The sequence below is a fragment of the Kockovaella imperatae genome, assembly GCF_002102565.1.
Source record: "Kockovaella imperatae strain NRRL Y-17943 chromosome Unknown BD324scaffold_4, whole genome shotgun sequence".
In the NCBI taxonomy this organism is placed as follows: domain Eukaryota; kingdom Fungi; phylum Basidiomycota; class Tremellomycetes; order Tremellales; family Cuniculitremaceae; genus Kockovaella; species Kockovaella imperatae.
In genome coordinates, this window is record NW_019028944.1 from 960,377 (window position 1) to 977,462 (window position 17,086).

General features: G+C 52.2%; 4 protein-coding genes across 4 annotated transcripts; 1 reads left to right on the plus strand and 3 right to left on the minus strand.

Annotated features, from left to right (window-relative positions):
* Positions 1–169: 169 nt before the first annotated feature.
* On the minus strand, positions 170–4,340 carry BD324DRAFT_607985 (hypothetical protein; the record flags this gene model as incomplete). The annotated part of the gene is made up of 3 exons (XM_022014093.1): positions 170–764; positions 821–3,465; positions 3,513–4,340. 3 exons carry the CDS (start codon positions 4,338–4,340, stop codon positions 170–172), a joined length of 4,068 nt encoding a protein of 1,355 aa, XP_021872465.1.
* A 735-nt stretch (positions 4,341–5,075) lies between these two features.
* BD324DRAFT_655817 (hypothetical protein) lies at positions 5,076–6,864 on the minus strand. The gene is made up of 4 exons (XM_022018827.1): positions 6,782–6,864; positions 6,693–6,729; positions 6,143–6,649; positions 5,076–6,098 (listed from the first exon to the last, which is right to left on the minus strand). Exons 1-4 carry the CDS (start codon positions 6,799–6,801, stop codon positions 5,325–5,327), a joined length of 1,338 nt encoding a protein of 445 aa, XP_021872466.1. The 5' UTR covers positions 6,802–6,864; the 3' UTR covers positions 5,076–5,324.
* Positions 6,865–8,000: 1,136 nt separating this feature from the next.
* On the plus strand, positions 8,001–11,551 carry BD324DRAFT_621300 (hypothetical protein). The gene is made up of 15 exons (XM_022015371.1): positions 8,001–8,348; positions 8,410–8,566; positions 8,619–8,732; positions 8,781–8,917; positions 8,967–9,039; positions 9,085–9,291; positions 9,336–9,519; positions 9,573–9,591; positions 9,643–9,661; positions 9,699–9,774; positions 9,827–9,891; positions 9,940–10,273; positions 10,399–10,568; positions 10,621–10,951; positions 11,023–11,551. The coding sequence occupies exons 1-15, from the start codon at positions 8,077–8,079 to the stop codon at positions 11,373–11,375; spliced, it is 2,511 nt and encodes an 836-aa protein (XP_021872467.1). The 5' UTR covers positions 8,001–8,076; the 3' UTR covers positions 11,376–11,551.
* On the minus strand, positions 11,525–17,065 carry BD324DRAFT_649910 (SPX domain-domain-containing protein; the record flags this gene model as incomplete). Its single annotated transcript, XM_022018060.1, has 19 exons — positions 11,525–11,569; positions 11,615–11,705; positions 11,771–11,835; positions 11,891–11,984; positions 12,034–12,221; positions 12,282–12,948; positions 12,997–13,112; positions 13,159–13,602; positions 13,651–13,675; positions 13,723–14,724; positions 14,774–14,824; positions 14,981–15,154; positions 15,507–15,673; positions 15,729–16,050; positions 16,103–16,155; positions 16,206–16,569; positions 16,623–16,744; positions 16,797–16,817; positions 16,859–17,065. The coding sequence occupies 19 exons, from the start codon at positions 17,063–17,065 to the stop codon at positions 11,525–11,527; spliced, it is 4,218 nt and encodes a 1,405-aa protein (XP_021872468.1).
* Between the last annotated feature and the right edge of the window lie 21 nt (positions 17,066–17,086).

The following is a 17,086-nucleotide window of genomic DNA, read 5'->3' on the forward strand; positions in this document are numbered from 1 at the left end:
AGAGATGCCAAGTCGGAAGGCAAACCCCCTAGTGAGGGGGTAAATGGTGGTATACAAGCACATGCGATGAAAGCTGAGGCAGGATTAATCGTGGTGTCATGGCATGGGATTCGTAAAGAAATGTCTATGTCGTCGGGGCGTGGGAATGCAATGAGAGAAACAAAAGGGCTCAATTCGCATATTGTAAGGTCGATCTTTTGGCTTTTCGAGGCGTGGGAGCATCTTCGAATTGAACTTGGGCACTGTTGGACCTGACATGGGCAGAATGTCGATCGTGGGAAGAAGGCGGAGGACCAGGTGTTTGATAGTACTGGTGTGGAGCGTATACGCCAGTGCTAGGCGAATGAACGGGCGGTCCAACGTTCAGCCCGTAGACAGATTGACTTCCTGGTCTGAACTGGTATCCTGCCAAGTCGGATGTAGGAGCGGGAGGAAGAGGGAGAGGGTAATGAGGGAAAGACATGCCGTGTGGGGGATGAGGATAAGGCATTTCAAGAGGTGCAGGTGGGAGTGGGTGCGGTCCCATAGGCAAAGGATAGCCATAGGGAATACCATGGGGTGGAAGAGGGAGAGCAGGCATCAACTGAGGCATCGTAGGGAACGAGGCGTTCATCGATGGCGGCGGACGCCAGTGTCCGAATGTCGATGGCTGATGGTGAGCCTGATTGTCTCCACCTCCGACGGTCGAAGCTCGCTCCCATTCTTCCTCCGAAGCGCGATACGCAGCAGCCATAAAATGCGCTTGCCAAGCTTGCTTCATTGCTCTGCGATCGCATCAGCCGAGCCGAGGAGAACAGAAATGAGCATCTGATACACTTACATCAAGGCGTTGGGGTCAGTCGGGAACGGTGGTGGCGGGTGCACCACCGGCGCATGCATGGGCATCCCTGCCCAAGGCGCAGAGGGGCTCGAAACGTGGCGCTTTCTTCCGTCTGCACCAGGTATCGAATGGTCCGGCTCGAGGCTCGGGGGATACGCCTCACTCCGCGGCGTCACCAGAGTCTGACCCAATCCTTCGCTTGTTCTGCCTGACAGGCTCGATTCCGGACTAGTGGCAGTTCGGCTGAACGACGGTCGCATCGGTTGATGGTCAGGGGTGAAGCTAGCGGCGGGATGATCACCAACGACGGCAGACTGACCAGTAAATCGAGCAGATTGCAAGGTCGGTATGGAAGACGGTAAAGAACGTTTGTCGATCTGTAGCGAAGAAGAAGTAGGTAAAGTTACTGTGGATCGTGCTGGAGAATCTCTGTTCTGTGACGTGCGAGAATCAGAGACTCGATCCTTGAATTTGGAGAGGGCTTCATCGGCGCTGGAGTCAGAATCATGGTCCTTCCGGAGCGAATTACTCTGAGCGGAAAGTCGACGATCTCTCAAAGCGCTTCGACGCTCGACCTTGTCAGGAGAGGTCACACGACGCATATTGCTTTTGATCGGTTTCAGCGAGGAACCGGGTCTCGAGATTGAAGGTTTCCTCGGACCTTGAGGGACTCGGCGGAACGATACGCGAGACTTGATCGGCGGGCCCGGGCTGGGACTGGGACTGGGGCTCTCAGTTTCTGACTCTGACTGTTCAGATTCGCTAGATGACCATGCGCCCTTGTTCTTGACGGGCGCGCCCCGGCCATGAGAAAAGCCTTGATGCTTCTGTTCAACGACTGGCGGCCCTCGGAAGCTTGAGACGAGAGGGGTGGCGGTCACGATTGTGCCCGTACTCGTGGGCGAAGCGAGATCGATCGCTGATCTCGGTGATCTCAGGTTTGGTGAAGGGCGTATGATATTGGTGTTGATATCACTGAGCGAGGGTCGAGATCCAAGAGTATTAGATCGAGCATCGGAGGTGGCCAATGACCGTTTAGGATCTCGACTGGAAGAGTCGGACGAAGCGGAGGCATCGAATAGTGTCATCCGGCTTGGGGCACGATCACCGTTCTGATCATCGCCGAGCAGGAGTGATGATGAGACGACCCAAGACTCCAACGCGTCAGCATCGTTGCTACGACTCGAAGCCGATTGTGGACCACTATCCAATGGAGCACTCTGAGTTGCTACAGCAGTGACAGGTGGTGAAGTGTTCCAAAATCCGGAAATGACGCGCAGCGGCTCTTCGAAAACGCCCAACGACAGCGCACGGCGACGCAGAGTAGAGGCCGGCGATTCAGGTCCGGGTTGAGCGGAGGCTTCACCGATCGGAGGAGGCGTATCCGGCATCAGGTCAGGAGGTAATGGCAGATCGGCAGAGGATGGAGTGGTATCGCCAGCCTGAGGGAGAACAAGTGGAGCAACAGGAGGAGGTGAGGACCGCGATGCATGTTGAGAAGAAGGAGAAGGAGAAGGACTCGGCGTCCATCGACTGACGCGAGGCTGCAGTGGTAACACAGCTTGGGGTCGATTGTGCCCAGGCGAAATAAGCGGCGGAGCCAAGGTCTGCTCAATCTGTTCAATGTCAAGTGGAGATAGCAGAATCTCAGGCTCATCAATAGGCTGAGGAGTCGTCGATTTGCTAGGTGCCGGCGATGCGAAGGACGGGGGTCGGGAGTGGGTGGCCATTGACGGTCCGGCCGAAAGACGATCCGTTCTGGTGGTCGTTGCACTTTTCACAAAGAAAGCCTTGGTGGGCGTTGCGGAGCTGGAACCAGCCTTTTCTGCAGTCTTGATCATGGCGATGCTAGCACTGGGAGAGGCTGTTTCTCGATGAGGTATCGTGCTCGATGGAGATGGTGACAGTCTGGCTGAGCCAGGCGGCTTCTCGATGTCAAGTTGAGATGGACCAACTTCGTCTTTGTCACGCGTCGCATTGGGTCCAGCGTCACCACCTCTTGTGATCGGCGGAACTGAAGTGCTCTTGACGCCAGCTCTCTTCATCATCGCCAAAGGACGATCGTCATCGTCTTCCTCTACTGTCTTATCATTCGATACGGGCTCAATGTTGGGCAAGATACTCTCGCTTGGTCGTCTGGCTCCTCGTCGGAAAGCAGCCGCACTGATCTTTGGGGAGGAGCTGATCATTTCGTCCAAGCTAGTGACGGACCCCGCGACGCTAGGAGGTCTAGATCCTGCCATTTTCGGACGTGGAAGAGAATTGAAATACGCGCTGGGCGGATGAATGGCACTTGACGGCGACGTGAGTGGGGCGGCCGACTGCGGGGGAGATCGGATCTTGTCAGAGGATTGGTCCAAGGTCTTCTCTGATTCCTGTCGAGGGATATCCGCAGTACCAGAGACGTGTCGGAAGGAAGTGAGTCGGAAGGATCCATCATCGATGGCGGAAGTGAGTGTCTCCAGATCTTGGTTGAGGGACGCCCGTGATACTGACCTCTTGAAAGTGGTTGGGAAAAATGAGGAGGATGGTCGTCGAAGGTTCTGTGGACGTGGATGTTGCAGCTCTACGGGTGGTCCTTGTTGAACTTGGGATGTCATTTCGACCGGAGGCAGGGAAGCTCGCTTGGGTGTGGGCGAGACCTCCTGCTTACGATCAGCTCAATGTATCGACTCTGTAACCAGGCACTCACGGCTATCAGACCCTCCTCCTCCAGCTCGCTTTGAGCTCCAGACGACCGCCTGTTCCTCCCTATTCCTTTCCAGAATTTCTGTTTCTTTTCACCCGAGTCTAACACTTCAACTTCGTCACTCGGCCTACTAGAGGGTTCTGCGGGAGGCGATTCAACGATGACGAATGCTTCATCTTCGTGCTCCTTTGAGCCTTGATCCAACGGAGTCAACCATGAATTCAATCCACCAGCTCGGGTCTGATCCAATCCCAGGTGACTCGAACCCATTTCAAAATTGAGTCGACCGAGAATACCTCCTTCCTGCAGATACTCCTGGGACCGTGGACGCAATTTTTGTTTGACTGGACTGGAAGGCGCAGACGCAGGGGGAGTGTCGACGTAGGTCCGATTTGATGATCCAGAAGCGTTCATCTGCCGATCATCTCGAGAGAGGGGTAAGCTCGTCCCTACTGTTTCTCCGTAGTCTCCATGACCGCCATACAGCTCATTATAAGCTGGACCAGGGACCAATTCACTTTCCTTCTGTGATCTTCTCCGGACTCTCCATCGACTGGTCGATCCTTTCGAAGCGAGACTGTGACTCGACGCGCCAGAGAGTGGTAATTCCGGCCTGTCAGGCTTGGCCAGACGATCTATGGATCGGCTACTGGAGGCAGTACCAAACTTAGGCGGCTTGAGCGGCGGATCGAGTTGAAGTGAGGATGAAGTGGATGTCGATCTCTCTTTGGAAATTTGGTCGGATGGAGTCTGTTGCCAAGAGGTCGATTGGGACGACGAACCAGAACCTGAGGCGAGTGTCGATTGCTTGAAACGTTTTAGAAGGCCCATCGTGCCAGACTAGTTGGACAGAAGTGAGCACATGCACCGGGGGGGAATGAGTAATCAGACAAAAAGATGGAGTGAGATGGAATGAAGGGAGTGAATGGAATGTCTCTTTGACTTCCAACGTTTTACGGCACGACAGGGACCCTTTGTGCAAGGATTGCTCTGAGCGTCTTGGCTCTGGACTGGTGTGTCCTGGCGTCCGTCTTGACGACAAAATCAATCATGGAATGATGGAGCAGGACATATTGGTCACAGCGTATCTGATGCTGTTTTCCCTCTGAGAGGACTGATGGAACGTACAGGCTAGAAATGACCCGTCACGGTCGCTGAGCAATTGATGGCTTTTTTCCTCCTGGGTCTTGATGGAGAATTCACTCGATCTGTCCCGGAGAGAACCTGTTCAATGAGCCCCCCAGACTGCTTGCTGTCGCCTCAGTATAGACGTCGTCGACCAGCATCCAGACGGGATTTGATGGACTGAGCTGCGACTCAAGACAGTTCCAAGGTCTACCACGATGGAATCACGAGATTCGCTGCTGTCGCTGCTGCCTCCCCCCGGCCGCCCCCAACAGAGAGGCGATGAACGTGATCTTCCCGCACCCAGGATTTTTTTGAAACGTCAAGGGTCGGTGGCAACACACAAAAGAAAAGGTTACGTACTCTATCGTCATCATGAACACTGAATACTTTAACTATATATCAACTTTGCATGATCAATGAGAATAGCTCATGAGCTGCCGTCTCCTCCAACAGTGTCTCAGAGCAGTAGAGAATGGTCACGAGGACATGATTAGTCTTACTCTACCCTCCGCTCGCTCAGCGCTGTGCAGGATATTCACCCGGCAAAAACGGCCCTGCGACGCTGAAGTGGCGGTGCCTCGTTCCGCGTCTGTATAGCTGCCAACCGTCAGAAAGTGATGAGCTCGACTGGCGTGTTGTAGCCATGTAGAGAGGTGCAATGACTAGGGCTGTTGTATTCATACTTTGTTACATGACAATGGGATCGGTGCCGCAAGTCCCCGCTGCCCAGTCCCATTGCCCCGCAACCAAGGGATCGCTGGCGGCCTTGGCGTGTGGACTCGGCATTGAGCTAAAGAGGATGGCATCGTCTTCATCATTCTCGTCATCCATCACATAATCCTCTTCGTCCATATCCAATGGCATGGCGGAATGACTGACATCCGCCACTTGTGAAAGTATTCCTACATTTGCATTCGCTACTCGAGGCCAGGAAGAGGACCGGGAGAACCCGGCATCCTTGATTCGTGTTAACGACTGACTCGAATTGGCAGTTGTCTCAGATGAGGGTCCGGAATCGGATGACTGGGAAGGTACGTTGAAAGCCCATGCTAAAGGATCTTCCTCTATCTTCTGGTCTTCTTCATAGATCGGCGACTCGCCATCAGACAAGAAGATCTCATCTTCACCGTCATCAGTATCGGACAGAATGATCTCGTCGTCTCCGGATTCTGACATGATCATATCGTCTTCAGAGGTGTAGATCGTATCCAACTCTATAATGTCGTCTTCTGAGTCGGCTGCTCCTTCTTCTCTTGTGTAAGGGAAAGATGCAGGAGGGTTACGGTTGTCGTTGACTCGAGTTGAGATGGCAGACGCCGAGAACGCATTCTGAGGATGTCGGCGGAGACTGCCATGTGTCGATTCTGCTGATTCAACACTCGGTATCTTTGCGATCTCGTCTTTGCTGACAGCGTCGCGAGAGAGTTCTTCCCCAGGGGCAGTCAGCTTGCTAGCAGCAAACTACACCTGTCAGCTAGAGTTTTGCGATAAACGGCCAAGTCGACCTTGAGACGACTCAACGCAATTCGATTCCTCCCTTTCCGAGCCTCCTCCCATGTTACACGACCAATCTTTGCAAAGGCTTGAGCTAGTACCAGTCCAGCCTCCAGCCTCGAGACCTCGTTAAGCTGATCAATTTGTGCAGGTTGGGACATGCTCCTGAAGGGCGAAGATCGTTGCTCTTCGTTGGGTCCACCTTGGAGCTGCTTGAAATACTCTTCTACTTCGTCCTCTCGTTCCTCGAACAGAACCGCTTGCGTCTCCTGGACCAATCTATGACGTTTCTTCTTCAGCGTTTCATCACCTCCCGTTGCGATTTCAGGCCTCTTCTTCGACGACACGCTGAACCTGGCTGCGAGTGTTGCCCGAGCGGACGAATTTCCACTATCCTGGATCCTGTTAAGCATTTTCTGCCCATCAGAGGAGAGCGTGGCATCATGCGCGCGAGACGTTCTGAGGAATCTCTCCACTGAGTCCGGGATGGAGCGGTGGATCTGGAAGGCAGAGGCGTGCTGTGCAGAGTCAACAATTCGCAACGCATGGAGTCAGACTAACCTTTTGAAGTTGTGCATCGAAGACCAAGGGGAAACGCCTGATCCCCTTGTCAGAGCTTGAACTCTTGTGGCATCAGACAGTCATCGTACCTGATCATATATTGACGCATGACTCTCTCAAGCCCGCGACGGATCTGATCTAACGCCCAAGAAGGCAGAGATAGTTTGTCGAGTGCTGAGTCTGCGCTAAAGTCAGCTGTGGTCCAAGGATAGCAAAAGGGCAATAGGCAACCCTTGAATGAATTCAGCGAGCTTGGCGGCATTGTACCAAGTTCATGCTCCGCAAATGCTGCGGCCACAACCTGCCCTTCGTTTTCTCTTGCGCGAGGCAGATGCGACTGTGACCATTGGAGCTTCCTACTGCTGGCCCTTGAACCATCGAGAGGTTCTCCCACTGGTCCTTCTGAGCCTGTCTTCTTCTTCTTTGAGGGGAGCACCCATTGGAACCCTAGGTCGAGATCTGACAAGTAAGCCACAAGACGACCTTGAGATATGAGATGAGAGTTAAGCGGTGAGCATGTGGGTTGAGCGGCGGACAGGGAAAGTGAAAGGCTCGAGGAGGGAGGAACAGGGTAAGATGAGATTGAAGCCGTGTCGGTACTGCCATGAGGAATGTCCAGTAAGCCGATATATGTACCATTCTGGTCCTTCGATGAGCTGTGAAATGAAGTACCATGGAGAAACCCACACATATGAGTGTATCCCTCACGATATCTAACACTAGATTCTGGAACTCGTCATTCATGTCTGGGGTCTGCAGCAGACCCAAGCCCTTCTCGTCTATCTTCACTGCCACCTTCACTCTGCCACCGATGGGCAGGACCACGTCGATCAGCTCTTCCAAGTGACCGCCATTCAGCTTCAGAGAAAGGGGCGGACGATTCATGAGTAGACGAGGGGCAATCTTTAGTCTGAGCTGTGGTCTATCAGGCCCGCTTGCAGCAGCAGCAGCGATGGTGAGGTGAGTTACGGGGAGAGAGAAGGGCAGGGATGGTTCAGGGTTGCAGGACGACATGACGTGAGAGCAGGGATACTGAGTATAACTCAGCAAGCTACACGAACGAAGGACCTTTCCGCCATTTAGCTGAAGCCGGTATCGTTTGTGAGCATGTCATGAAAGATGAACATGATCAAATCATTTCACTTCGAAGAGAACAGCCAAAACAAATTGAAAACAAAAAGATCAGTCGCGCTCGGATCATCTTCGCCCGTAGGTCCGGGCTTGGAGACCTTTGAAGATGACGTAATACATTTTTAAGCATCTTTTTACCGGCTCCAGCGCCTGGAACCTTTTCTGGGCCAAAAATGACATCGACGTTCTCCAATCGTCGAACCAGAACCACGTCGACCAAAGTGTCCTGCTCTGAGAGATAAAGAGCACAACGATGGCTCTGATCAGACAGCGACGAGGTATCTCCACCATCCCTCTGATCCTCTCTATCTCCAGACTCCTATCTCTACCTATATCTCTGGCTCGACCGGCAGGTCAATCGTTTGCCAAGTCTGCAGGATGGTTGAGTTCAAGTGCGATGGTGATGATGATGGCTGCGGATGAAGATAAACCGATCGAACCTGAGGATCCACCTGACAGTCCTGCGTTCTGGTGGAAGCTGGGTCTGAGTGTCGCCTTGGTCCTCCTGGGGGGTGTCTTTGCAGGGTGAGTTTACCCTTGGTGCAGGTCATACGTCACCAAGGCAGGACGAGCGTTGACTTCATAGATTGACTCTCGCTTTGATGGGGTCTGATGATCTGAATCTGAGAGTCTTGTCTACCTCTTCTGACGATGCAAAGGAGAGAAAAGCAGCGTCCAAAGTCTTGAGACTCTTGGCCAGAGGGAGGCATTGGGTTTTGGTGGTGCTGTTGCTGGGAAATGTCGCAAGTCGATTTCGTCCGGTTTGGAGAGGAGGAGAGCTGAAAGTCCCATCAGATCGTCAATGAATCTCTTCCAATCTTCCTGGACGATGTGCTCGGCGGTGGTCTCGCCGCGGTCATCGTCTCTACGACTATGATTGTCATCTTCGGCGAAATCATTCCCCAGGCGGTGAGCTTCCAAATGCATTGACGATGACTACAGCTCACATTTTCAAAGGTCTGTGTACGATATGGTCTACGGATCGGTGGAGCGTGCGCTCCATTCGTATTTGCCCTTATGATTCTCTTCTTCCCTATCGCCTACCCGATCGCAAAACTGCTCGATTATGTTCTAGGTCACGAAGAGGGTCATACGTGAGCTCATTCAGATTCGTAAATGTGTCCAATTCTGACCTCATGACAGGTATAAGAAGGCGGAACTCAAGAGCTTCTTGCAATTTCACCGTGAAGGTGAAGAGCCTCTTCGTGACGACGAGGTCAGTACAGACAAACTGCCCGAGCATTTTCTGACATCATACTAGATTGGTATTCTCAATGGTGTATTGTCGCTCAACGAGAAACACGTTCAAGAAATCATGACGCCCATCAAAGATTGTCTCACCCTGCCCTCGGATAAAGTACTGGACCATGAGACTGTAGATCAGATTCTCCTTTCAGGTTTCTCCAGAATTCCCATTCACGAGCCAGGCCAGAAGTACAACTTCACAGGCATGCTTCTTGTCAAACGGGTAGGCCTCCATTGTCCGGAAAGAGGATGAGCTGACCGCTTCAGCTCATCACATACAATCCCGAGGACCAGTGGCCTGTATCTAAATTCAATCTATTACCTCTGCCCGAGGCCAAACCCACTATCAACTGCTTCCAGGCTCTCGATTATTTCCAAACCGGTCGAGCGCATCTTCTGCTCATCAGTGAGACGCCGGGAGGACGTGGCGGAGCGCTGGGTATTGTTAGTTGTGAGTGGCACCGTCGATCAAGGTTGGTGCCTTTTCTGACTCTGCGGTTGCAGTGGAGGACCTGATCGAGGAGTGAGTTGTTGCCACCGGCTGAAGTCACACACAAACTGACCTATACCGTAGGATTATTGGAGAGGAAATCGTGAGAAGTTTAGATTGTGAAAAACTGACATTGTCAGGTAGATGAAACCGATCGGTACCAAGACAATCGATCACGCAAGATCGCCAAGCGAGCCGGCACCGGCGCTGTCATGCGTGAGTCCCTTCTTCCCTAGCCTCCTCCTCCGAAGAGCTGAAGATGTCGTAGGGGGGATTATCGAGCGCCACAGGTCCACGATCCACGCTCTAGGTGCTCTTTCTCGGCGGACGTCTGTGGGTGTCTCTGGCCAACCCAGGGATAACTCGGACTGATTCATTTAGGGAGTGGAAGGTCAACGACCCGTTCAGCTTGGTCCTCCGACCGAAGGTGGACCACACGATGGTCTCCTGATCCAATTCAATGATGGAGCGCTGGTCGCTGAGCCTGTCTCGATACCTGCGGATGAACAACACGATTCCGTCCGCGTAGGAGGCAAGCGAATGGTAGTTGGACACACCATCATGGGCAGTCCAACGGCCAAGATGGCCGAAATCGAAGAAATGAGCGTCGATCAAAATGGTGAAGGCTCCAGCGAGCAGACGCAGACCAACGATGAAACGGAGGACGGAGACGATGCCGGAGAGAACGACAAGAAAGAAAGGGACGATGCCAAAAGTTAGTGAAATGATCTGGCAACACTTGCTTTGCCTTGGAGACGACTTCAAAAGATCTGCATACTCATCCCACGCATGCATTTGTTTAACTTTCCTCCGAATTGAGTCGGCGCTGACGAGGTGCAGGTGACGACGAGCGAGGCTTTGGCGATTCGGTCTCAGTCTCATTTGAGACCCATGAGGATTTCGAGTTGGCTGCAAAAGCTTTCATTGAGCGATACAAAGGTCATGGGAGTGCAGACCCCGGTCCATCAAGGACGAACAGGGGTTGGAGGTGGCAAGAGCATCCAAAAAAGGTTCGTCACTCAGTCTTTTGCACAGCGAAAGAGATATGACACGCTGTTACAGGGAGTACGACATCATGGGTACCTTTGCAGACGAATGACACGATACGTTGAAATGATCAACTCGAGCAAATTCACTCATGACAATGACAACGAGGATCATGATGATGAATCTCCTCTGGAGGGAAATGACGATTCAGAGAACGAAGAGGAAGATGAGGATCCGAGTGAACATCGGCACTTGATAAGGAAGACTGCTGGCTCGACCCGAAGCGATAGACATGACCCACCCGCGGTGATGACCAACAAGAGAGAAAAGATAGAGATCGAACAGCATATCGTCTATTCTCGAACATATCGCGTTCCTCAGCTTTTGATCCGAGCTTGGGATTCGAGTGAGTCGTCCGTCGTCCGTCGTCACTGTCACTGTCATCAAACATTGAAGCTGGAACCCTCCACTTTCCAGATGGCGCGCCACTGTCGCTCACCTCGCTCATCGCCACTGCTATCCTCCGTCCTAACGCTCAGATCCAACCTCTTCCCGTGGGCGATAACGAGGACGAAACTCGACTCGACGTCCTCTTACTTGATCCTCACTCTCCCTTCCCACTCATTCAACAGACTGAACATCCATCCACTGGTCAAATAGCATGGGGCATACATCCATGTCAGATCGCCTCGGCCGTGGATGAAGTCTTGGAGGCGGAGCCTCGCTCGGACACTCGTCCAGTCTCAAAGCAAGAGCAAGAGAGCAGGGTGAAATGGTTGGAGACTTGGATGATGATTACCAGTGGGGTCGTAGACCTCGCTTATGCATGAGAGAGACATATGTGTAACTTCTATATGACACCGGTATGACACGCCACTCCTCAGTGCCCAATAGATCCTCGTAGGAAACAATGCACCGGGGCTACAGACTAAAGAGGACGACGGGTGTCAGCCAATGTCAGACTTGATGCACAAGCAGCTCACCCCAAGCCCCTCATGATGGCATAGCCAACGGTGACGATGATCTATAGCCTGTTAGACTTTGCAATGCAGGCAACCCTGGCACTCACAAACCCCGTCAAGATTGACGCCGGGATACCATTCTTCAAGAAATCGCTTGCGCCAATGAACCGCTGGCCCAATTTATTCTCTTGGGTGATCCTGCGGGTACCAATGAGTCCTACACCCCCACAGCTGGATAGCCCTTGCCCAGAGCAGACACTCACGCCGTCATATTCGGAAAGCCAGAGACCGGCAGACCCATACCAGCGGAACAGATCAAGGCGGTTGCCTAATGAGCGACGATCTCAGCGGGATTACTCAACAACGTTGCGCTGAGCTCTCACCATGATCAACAATCTGGGATGAGGCTCGTTCAGCGAGTCCCCGATCCTCGTTGCTATTGGCACTAGAAGCACCGCAGCAATAGTATGAGAGATACTGTTCAAGAGAAAATCAGCATCACACAATCGAAAAGGCAGAGGCTCACAAAGTGGCAATGACCAAAGCGATGATGGAAAAGATGATCAAGATAGAGTACAAGCCCATACCCTCTACCAGCTTTTCCAAGACGCGGTCCAAATCGTCCAGCAATCCCGAAGAAAGTGTGGCTTTGCCGAGGGCGATACCTCCCATGGCGAGGAACACAATGGACCAATGGAACGAATGGAAGTCTTCCTGTGAGGCACCGCTCGTCAGTATTGCATAGGCAAGGGGAAGACGAGACTAAGGACCAACCTTTGACAAGATACCGGTTCCGAAGAAAGCCAACAGCGGAATGATTGCTATCACTCCCATATCACCTACTACTCCCTCCATGCTCTTCTCGGCGCACCAGAGGGCAATGGTCAAGCCACTGATGAACAGGACAAAGTAGTGCGTCTTGCTCAGGGAGTCGGTGTTCTTTCTCATCTTTGGAATGACGAGATCGGTTTCCCACTTGTAGTTGACGTGCAGGAACGCCCAGATAGCAACGACAGAGCTTCCCGCGACGGGTATGGAGATGGCAAACCATTCGATCCAGGATAGGGGAGGACTCATAGATCCAAGAGCAATGAGATTTTGAGGCGAAGAGATTGGTGAAGCTTGACCTCCAATGTTGGAAGCTAAAGCAATGGCGATAATGAGACATTTTGAAAAGTTTGACTTTGGATGTAGCTCTTCCAGGATCGGCTTGACAAGAGCGTAACATAACGTCGGCGCAGCGACGTTGGATATCCACATACTGGCGAATGTCGCTACGAACATCAAAACTAACAGCACCACGCTCGGTTTGGTACCAGCTGCGTTGAGGACTCGAGTGGCAGTCATGACATCCAGTCGGGTTTTGGAAAGAACGGCGGCAATGGTGAACCCTCCAATCAGGAGCATGATGGTTGGCGAGAACATCTGGGAGAAAATGTATCTGCTGGGTTCAGCTGTATGTCTCAACTGTCTGGATCGCGTAACTCACTTGGTCGCATTTGCAGCCGTCATCCGCGCTCCAGTCTCGCCGCTGGTATCCTTCAGAACACGCAAAAAGACAACAAGCAATGGAACGGCCAGAGAAGTCACAAACAAGGGAATGGCCTGATACGGTCAGCTGTCGAATAGATCTTCTGGACAATCGGCTCACCTCGGTGGCCCAGAGAATCGTACAGAATACAAGCATGGCCAAGCAATTACTTTCCGGGATACTCGGGAAGGGCTGTATGAGGACGATCCCGATCAAGACCGCAAGGGCGAAAGCAAAGATGAGACTCTTCGTCGTCAAAATAGAATGCTTCTTCTCAACGTTTGCTGATCCAAATGCCGGATGGTCGACGTCCTGCTCGACTGATCTGAAAATGCCTTCTCGACGACCAGAAACCATCTGTGACCAGACAGTCTCCCTGTCCACTACGACTTTCTCTCTGAGCTGAGAACGCAGCTGCTCTTTGGCCAGGTCTTCATCGCCGGCCACAGCGACTCGACGGTAGAGGAAGAGAATTCTGGCGAGGAGTGTGTCGAGGCTCTCACGAGTCGACGATTGCCAAGGGTATGACTGGAGGACTTCTTGAGAGACATACTCCTTCTTGAGCTAGAAACTAGCTGAGCTTGAATAACTCGAAAAGATGTCTTAGCTCACCTTGGAGTTGGTGTTCTTGTCATATCTATGAATACGTCAGGATGGAGTCGCATAAATGTCATTGGCACTCACTTTTTCAGGATCTTCTCAAACGCCGTCAGGTTCAGATCCACATACTGCTTGAGCGAGTAAACGTCCAACCAAACAGCACTGATTCGCTTCTTGAATCCAATGCGAAGCACAGTTGCACGATCATGACTCGCGGTCCAAACGAAGACGGGATGCTCTTCGTTATCCTCATGAGCCTCTCCATTCTCCCTATTCTCTGTAGAGGCCAAAGTATGGCGTGCAAAGTCGGGTACCATATCTGGGTCCATTTCCACCAGTCCGAGCGACAGATGAGTTCGAGTGGTCCAAATGTCACGTTCATGAGACGAGTTGGAAGACATCGACGTTCTTCTTTCCGCAGCTAACATTCGATCCTCGGCGGAATCATGATCAGAAGAAGGAGCTCGACGTTTCGGCATTGTCCTACTGCCTTGTAGACTTGGCGACACTGGTTCTCCCGCACCTAAAGTGGATACCGAGGCAGTCATTCCGTGTCCGGGAGGGGCCAGACGAGATTGCCTGCCAACGGAGGCTTCGAGAATATCGGTCTCGTGAGTTGAAAGATTCGCTGAGCGACGAGCTTTGAAAGGGCTAGTGAATCGGCCAAACAGACTCGCCCGTGGTTTGAATCGAGGTCGAGCAGATGTCCGGCGATACCGTGGTGAGATGAGTTGATCAGATTCTCCCCTAGCTTCGACATCATCGTCGTCCTCCGGACCTTCCTCGTCCTCCTCATCAACCTCTTTGATCACATCGTCCGCGCCGAGATCTCGATACTCCAAGGCGGCAATCTCTTCCTCGAGCAGCTCCACAGCGCGAACGAACTCTGCCTCCTTGGATCTGTAGAACGTCTCCACTTTCTCCCTTTCTGAGTCCAAAGCCTTTCTGAAATCCTCTGGAGAAGCCCATTTGCCAGTACTTCGTTGCCTGGCAGTTGGGAGGAGGGAGGATGATTCACGACTCTGAGTTGCAAGGTACGACGGATCAAGTGGTGTGGATGGAAATAGCTTCTTCAAAGCATCATAGCTGTGCATGTCAGCTCTGATCCAGGCACCTGAGATATGGATGTGCTCACTCGACATAGTAATTCCACCATTCAATGTTGCTGTTGAGCTCCAAGAGGGTACTGCAATGTGATCAGTCCATCGTTCCACACTCTCAAGATTCAAGGAAAGGCGCGGCGCCTCGGCTGCTGAAGCGCTTCGTCGGAATGTATCCCAACGTTTGTCCCGCAAGGCTGTTATACGACCTTTGCCTCCACCGGCCTCGACGATACACTTACCCAAATTTCATCCTATCTCCTCTTCTGGCTAAACGTTCCGACCGCCAGGTCCAGATAAGCGTCTGATCCGCTTCTTCGCCAAGCTTGATGCTCCCCTGCTCCTCGTGTGGTCGATTATAAGATAGAGGTAAGAGGTCAAATTCCTCCGCGTCCTCCACAGTCGAGATCTGACGTCTAGAAAGGGATCTAGATACAACAGCGGAAGCAGCCTTCAATGAGTGGATGATGGGCAGATGTGTGGTCGTGGACGATCCAGTCCACGAATCGGGCTTTGGAATGAACCCGAAAGATCTCGGCAAGTATGAACAGTACGAGGAGACTTCAAGTCAGGACCTTGTGGTCGAGGCCGTGAGAAGGCGAACCAAAGTGGAGATTCAAAGAAGCAAACCAAAGAGTTCGCAAAGAGTCTGCTGCAGCATTCCCAATTGGAATACACGGCGGACATCTCCGCAAATGGCTCAATGTGGCAATTTTGGAGTATGTAGGTTGTGTGGCATTGGGAGGCTACAAGAGGTGGGAGGATTACTTTCGCTTCTCCGAAGATGATCGTGAGCGTTGTCCATCCCTACTCGAGGATGATGGACGCGAGCTAGACCTAGACTTTCCAGAGGCAGACTCAGCGGATCCCTCGGCAGGTGAGTTTCGCGGGGAGGATTTTCGAGTGAACCATTTGGCGTACCATGTATCGGCGCGCTGTAAGATATCCCTCGTGAACATCTGCCCCTTGGTTCCGGAGTTCCCCACTCACCTTGCTGGAAGAAGCAGTTTTTTGAGTCAACAACATGCCGAAGAAGATAGCTGTCATCCACAGGAAATAAGTCGGCAGATGGTACTGGATCCACCCGAGAACAGATATCACTCCGGGTATATGCAACCCTTCAACAGCTGAAACCAAGTATCGCCAAAGCCAGATAGCCATAAGATTATGCCAGATTGTCATTTGTTTGCTGAATCCTGATGAGGAGTCTTTCGCTGAGATGTACTCTTTCCCAACATGATGAGTTGTAGCGCCCATAAGCACGACAAAGACCACAATATACGATCCTGTCGAGCCGAGGATCCCGGCCCAGCTGGATGAGTCAACCTTCAATTGGTGCATCTAGGCTAGACGTCGGAGCTCACAGTAAGAGTGCCAAGATACCAGCAGATAGAAAGGCAGTGGTTTGGTCCGATCCCTGAACAATCGTCAGTATGGTTCAACTTCCCCTCATGGTAGAAAGCTCACCACGAAACCATCTGGCACCACACTATCCAGTACATTCGAGACCTGCGCAAAGATAGAGTCGGCAATCCATACAGCTAGTGTCTCCTTGGGATTAGATTTATTAGGCGTAATGAACAACGCCATGGGCAATAGGAACGTCCACAAGGCTCCGAAATGGTACGTCGTATCGAAGAGGAACATTGGAACCATCTCGAGTAATGAGACCAAGAGGTAAAGTGTGAGAAATGACTTGACTTTCATGGCGTCGGTGTCGGATCCTGAGCCCCAACCCTTCTTGAGAAGGTCATGTCCAGTATTGAAGAGGAAGACAAATGACAATAGCCGGGCAAAGTAATCCAGAGGCCAAGCGAACAGAGGAAGAGTCCTGCACGCAATGAATAGATCAGCTGAAACAGGAATCGCTCTGCATTGACTCACGACTGGATCACGCCCAGTGCCACGAGGAGCAAGAGGAATTTTGACGCTTTGCTCGTGGCGCCGAAACGCTTCAGGAAAGAGCTCGCAGCGAACTCGTAGAAAGTAGGGTTGTAATGCCGGATCTACACGACCCCTATCAGCTCGCTCGCAAACACGATGTGTCCACAAGCTCACATGTCGGTCCAGCTGACCCCACTACATACTGTTTAGCTCTTGGCCGATATGGCACCACTTACACCTCCTAATGCATCGACGGCCCCGCCAACAGCATCGCCAACCGCTTTGCTTACTTTGCCAGCGGTGTCCGTAACTTCCGATACAGCTTTTTTGGCTTGTTTCGCTGCTTTGGCAGCACCACTGTCTTGAGATCGCATTCTAGCCCCACTTGATGAACTTCTTGATCTTGAGCTCGAACGACGAGCTTCGCCGTTTTCGGAGGGCATATTCAGGTGCGCTTGGATCAA

What these genes read in the sequence shown, in the direction of transcription:
- BD324DRAFT_655817 (XM_022018827.1), bottom strand. Translation starts at nt 6,801, where the DNA reads ATGCGTCAATATATGATCAG. An exon ending in TCGATGCACAACTTCAAAAG is followed by an intron (nt 6,650 to 6,692) that starts GTTAGTCTGACT and finishes GACTCTGCACAG; the next exon opens with CACGCCTCTGCCTTCCAGAT. An exon ending in TTGCGTTGAGTCGTCTCAAG is followed by an intron (nt 6,099 to 6,142) that starts GTCGACTTGGCC and finishes TGACAGGTGTAG; the next exon opens with TTTGCTGCTAGCAAGCTGAC.
- BD324DRAFT_621300 (XM_022015371.1), top strand. Translation starts at nt 8,077, where the DNA reads ATGGCTCTGATCAGACAGCGACGAGGTATCTCCACCATCCCTCTGATC. An exon ending in GCATGCTTCTTGTCAAACGG is followed by an intron (nt 9,292 to 9,335) that starts GTAGGCCTCCAT and finishes TGACCGCTTCAG; the next exon opens with CTCATCACATACAATCCCGA. An exon ending in GGCAAGAGCATCCAAAAAAG is followed by an intron (nt 10,569 to 10,620) that starts GTTCGTCACTCA and finishes ACGCTGTTACAG; the next exon opens with GGAGTACGACATCATGGGTA.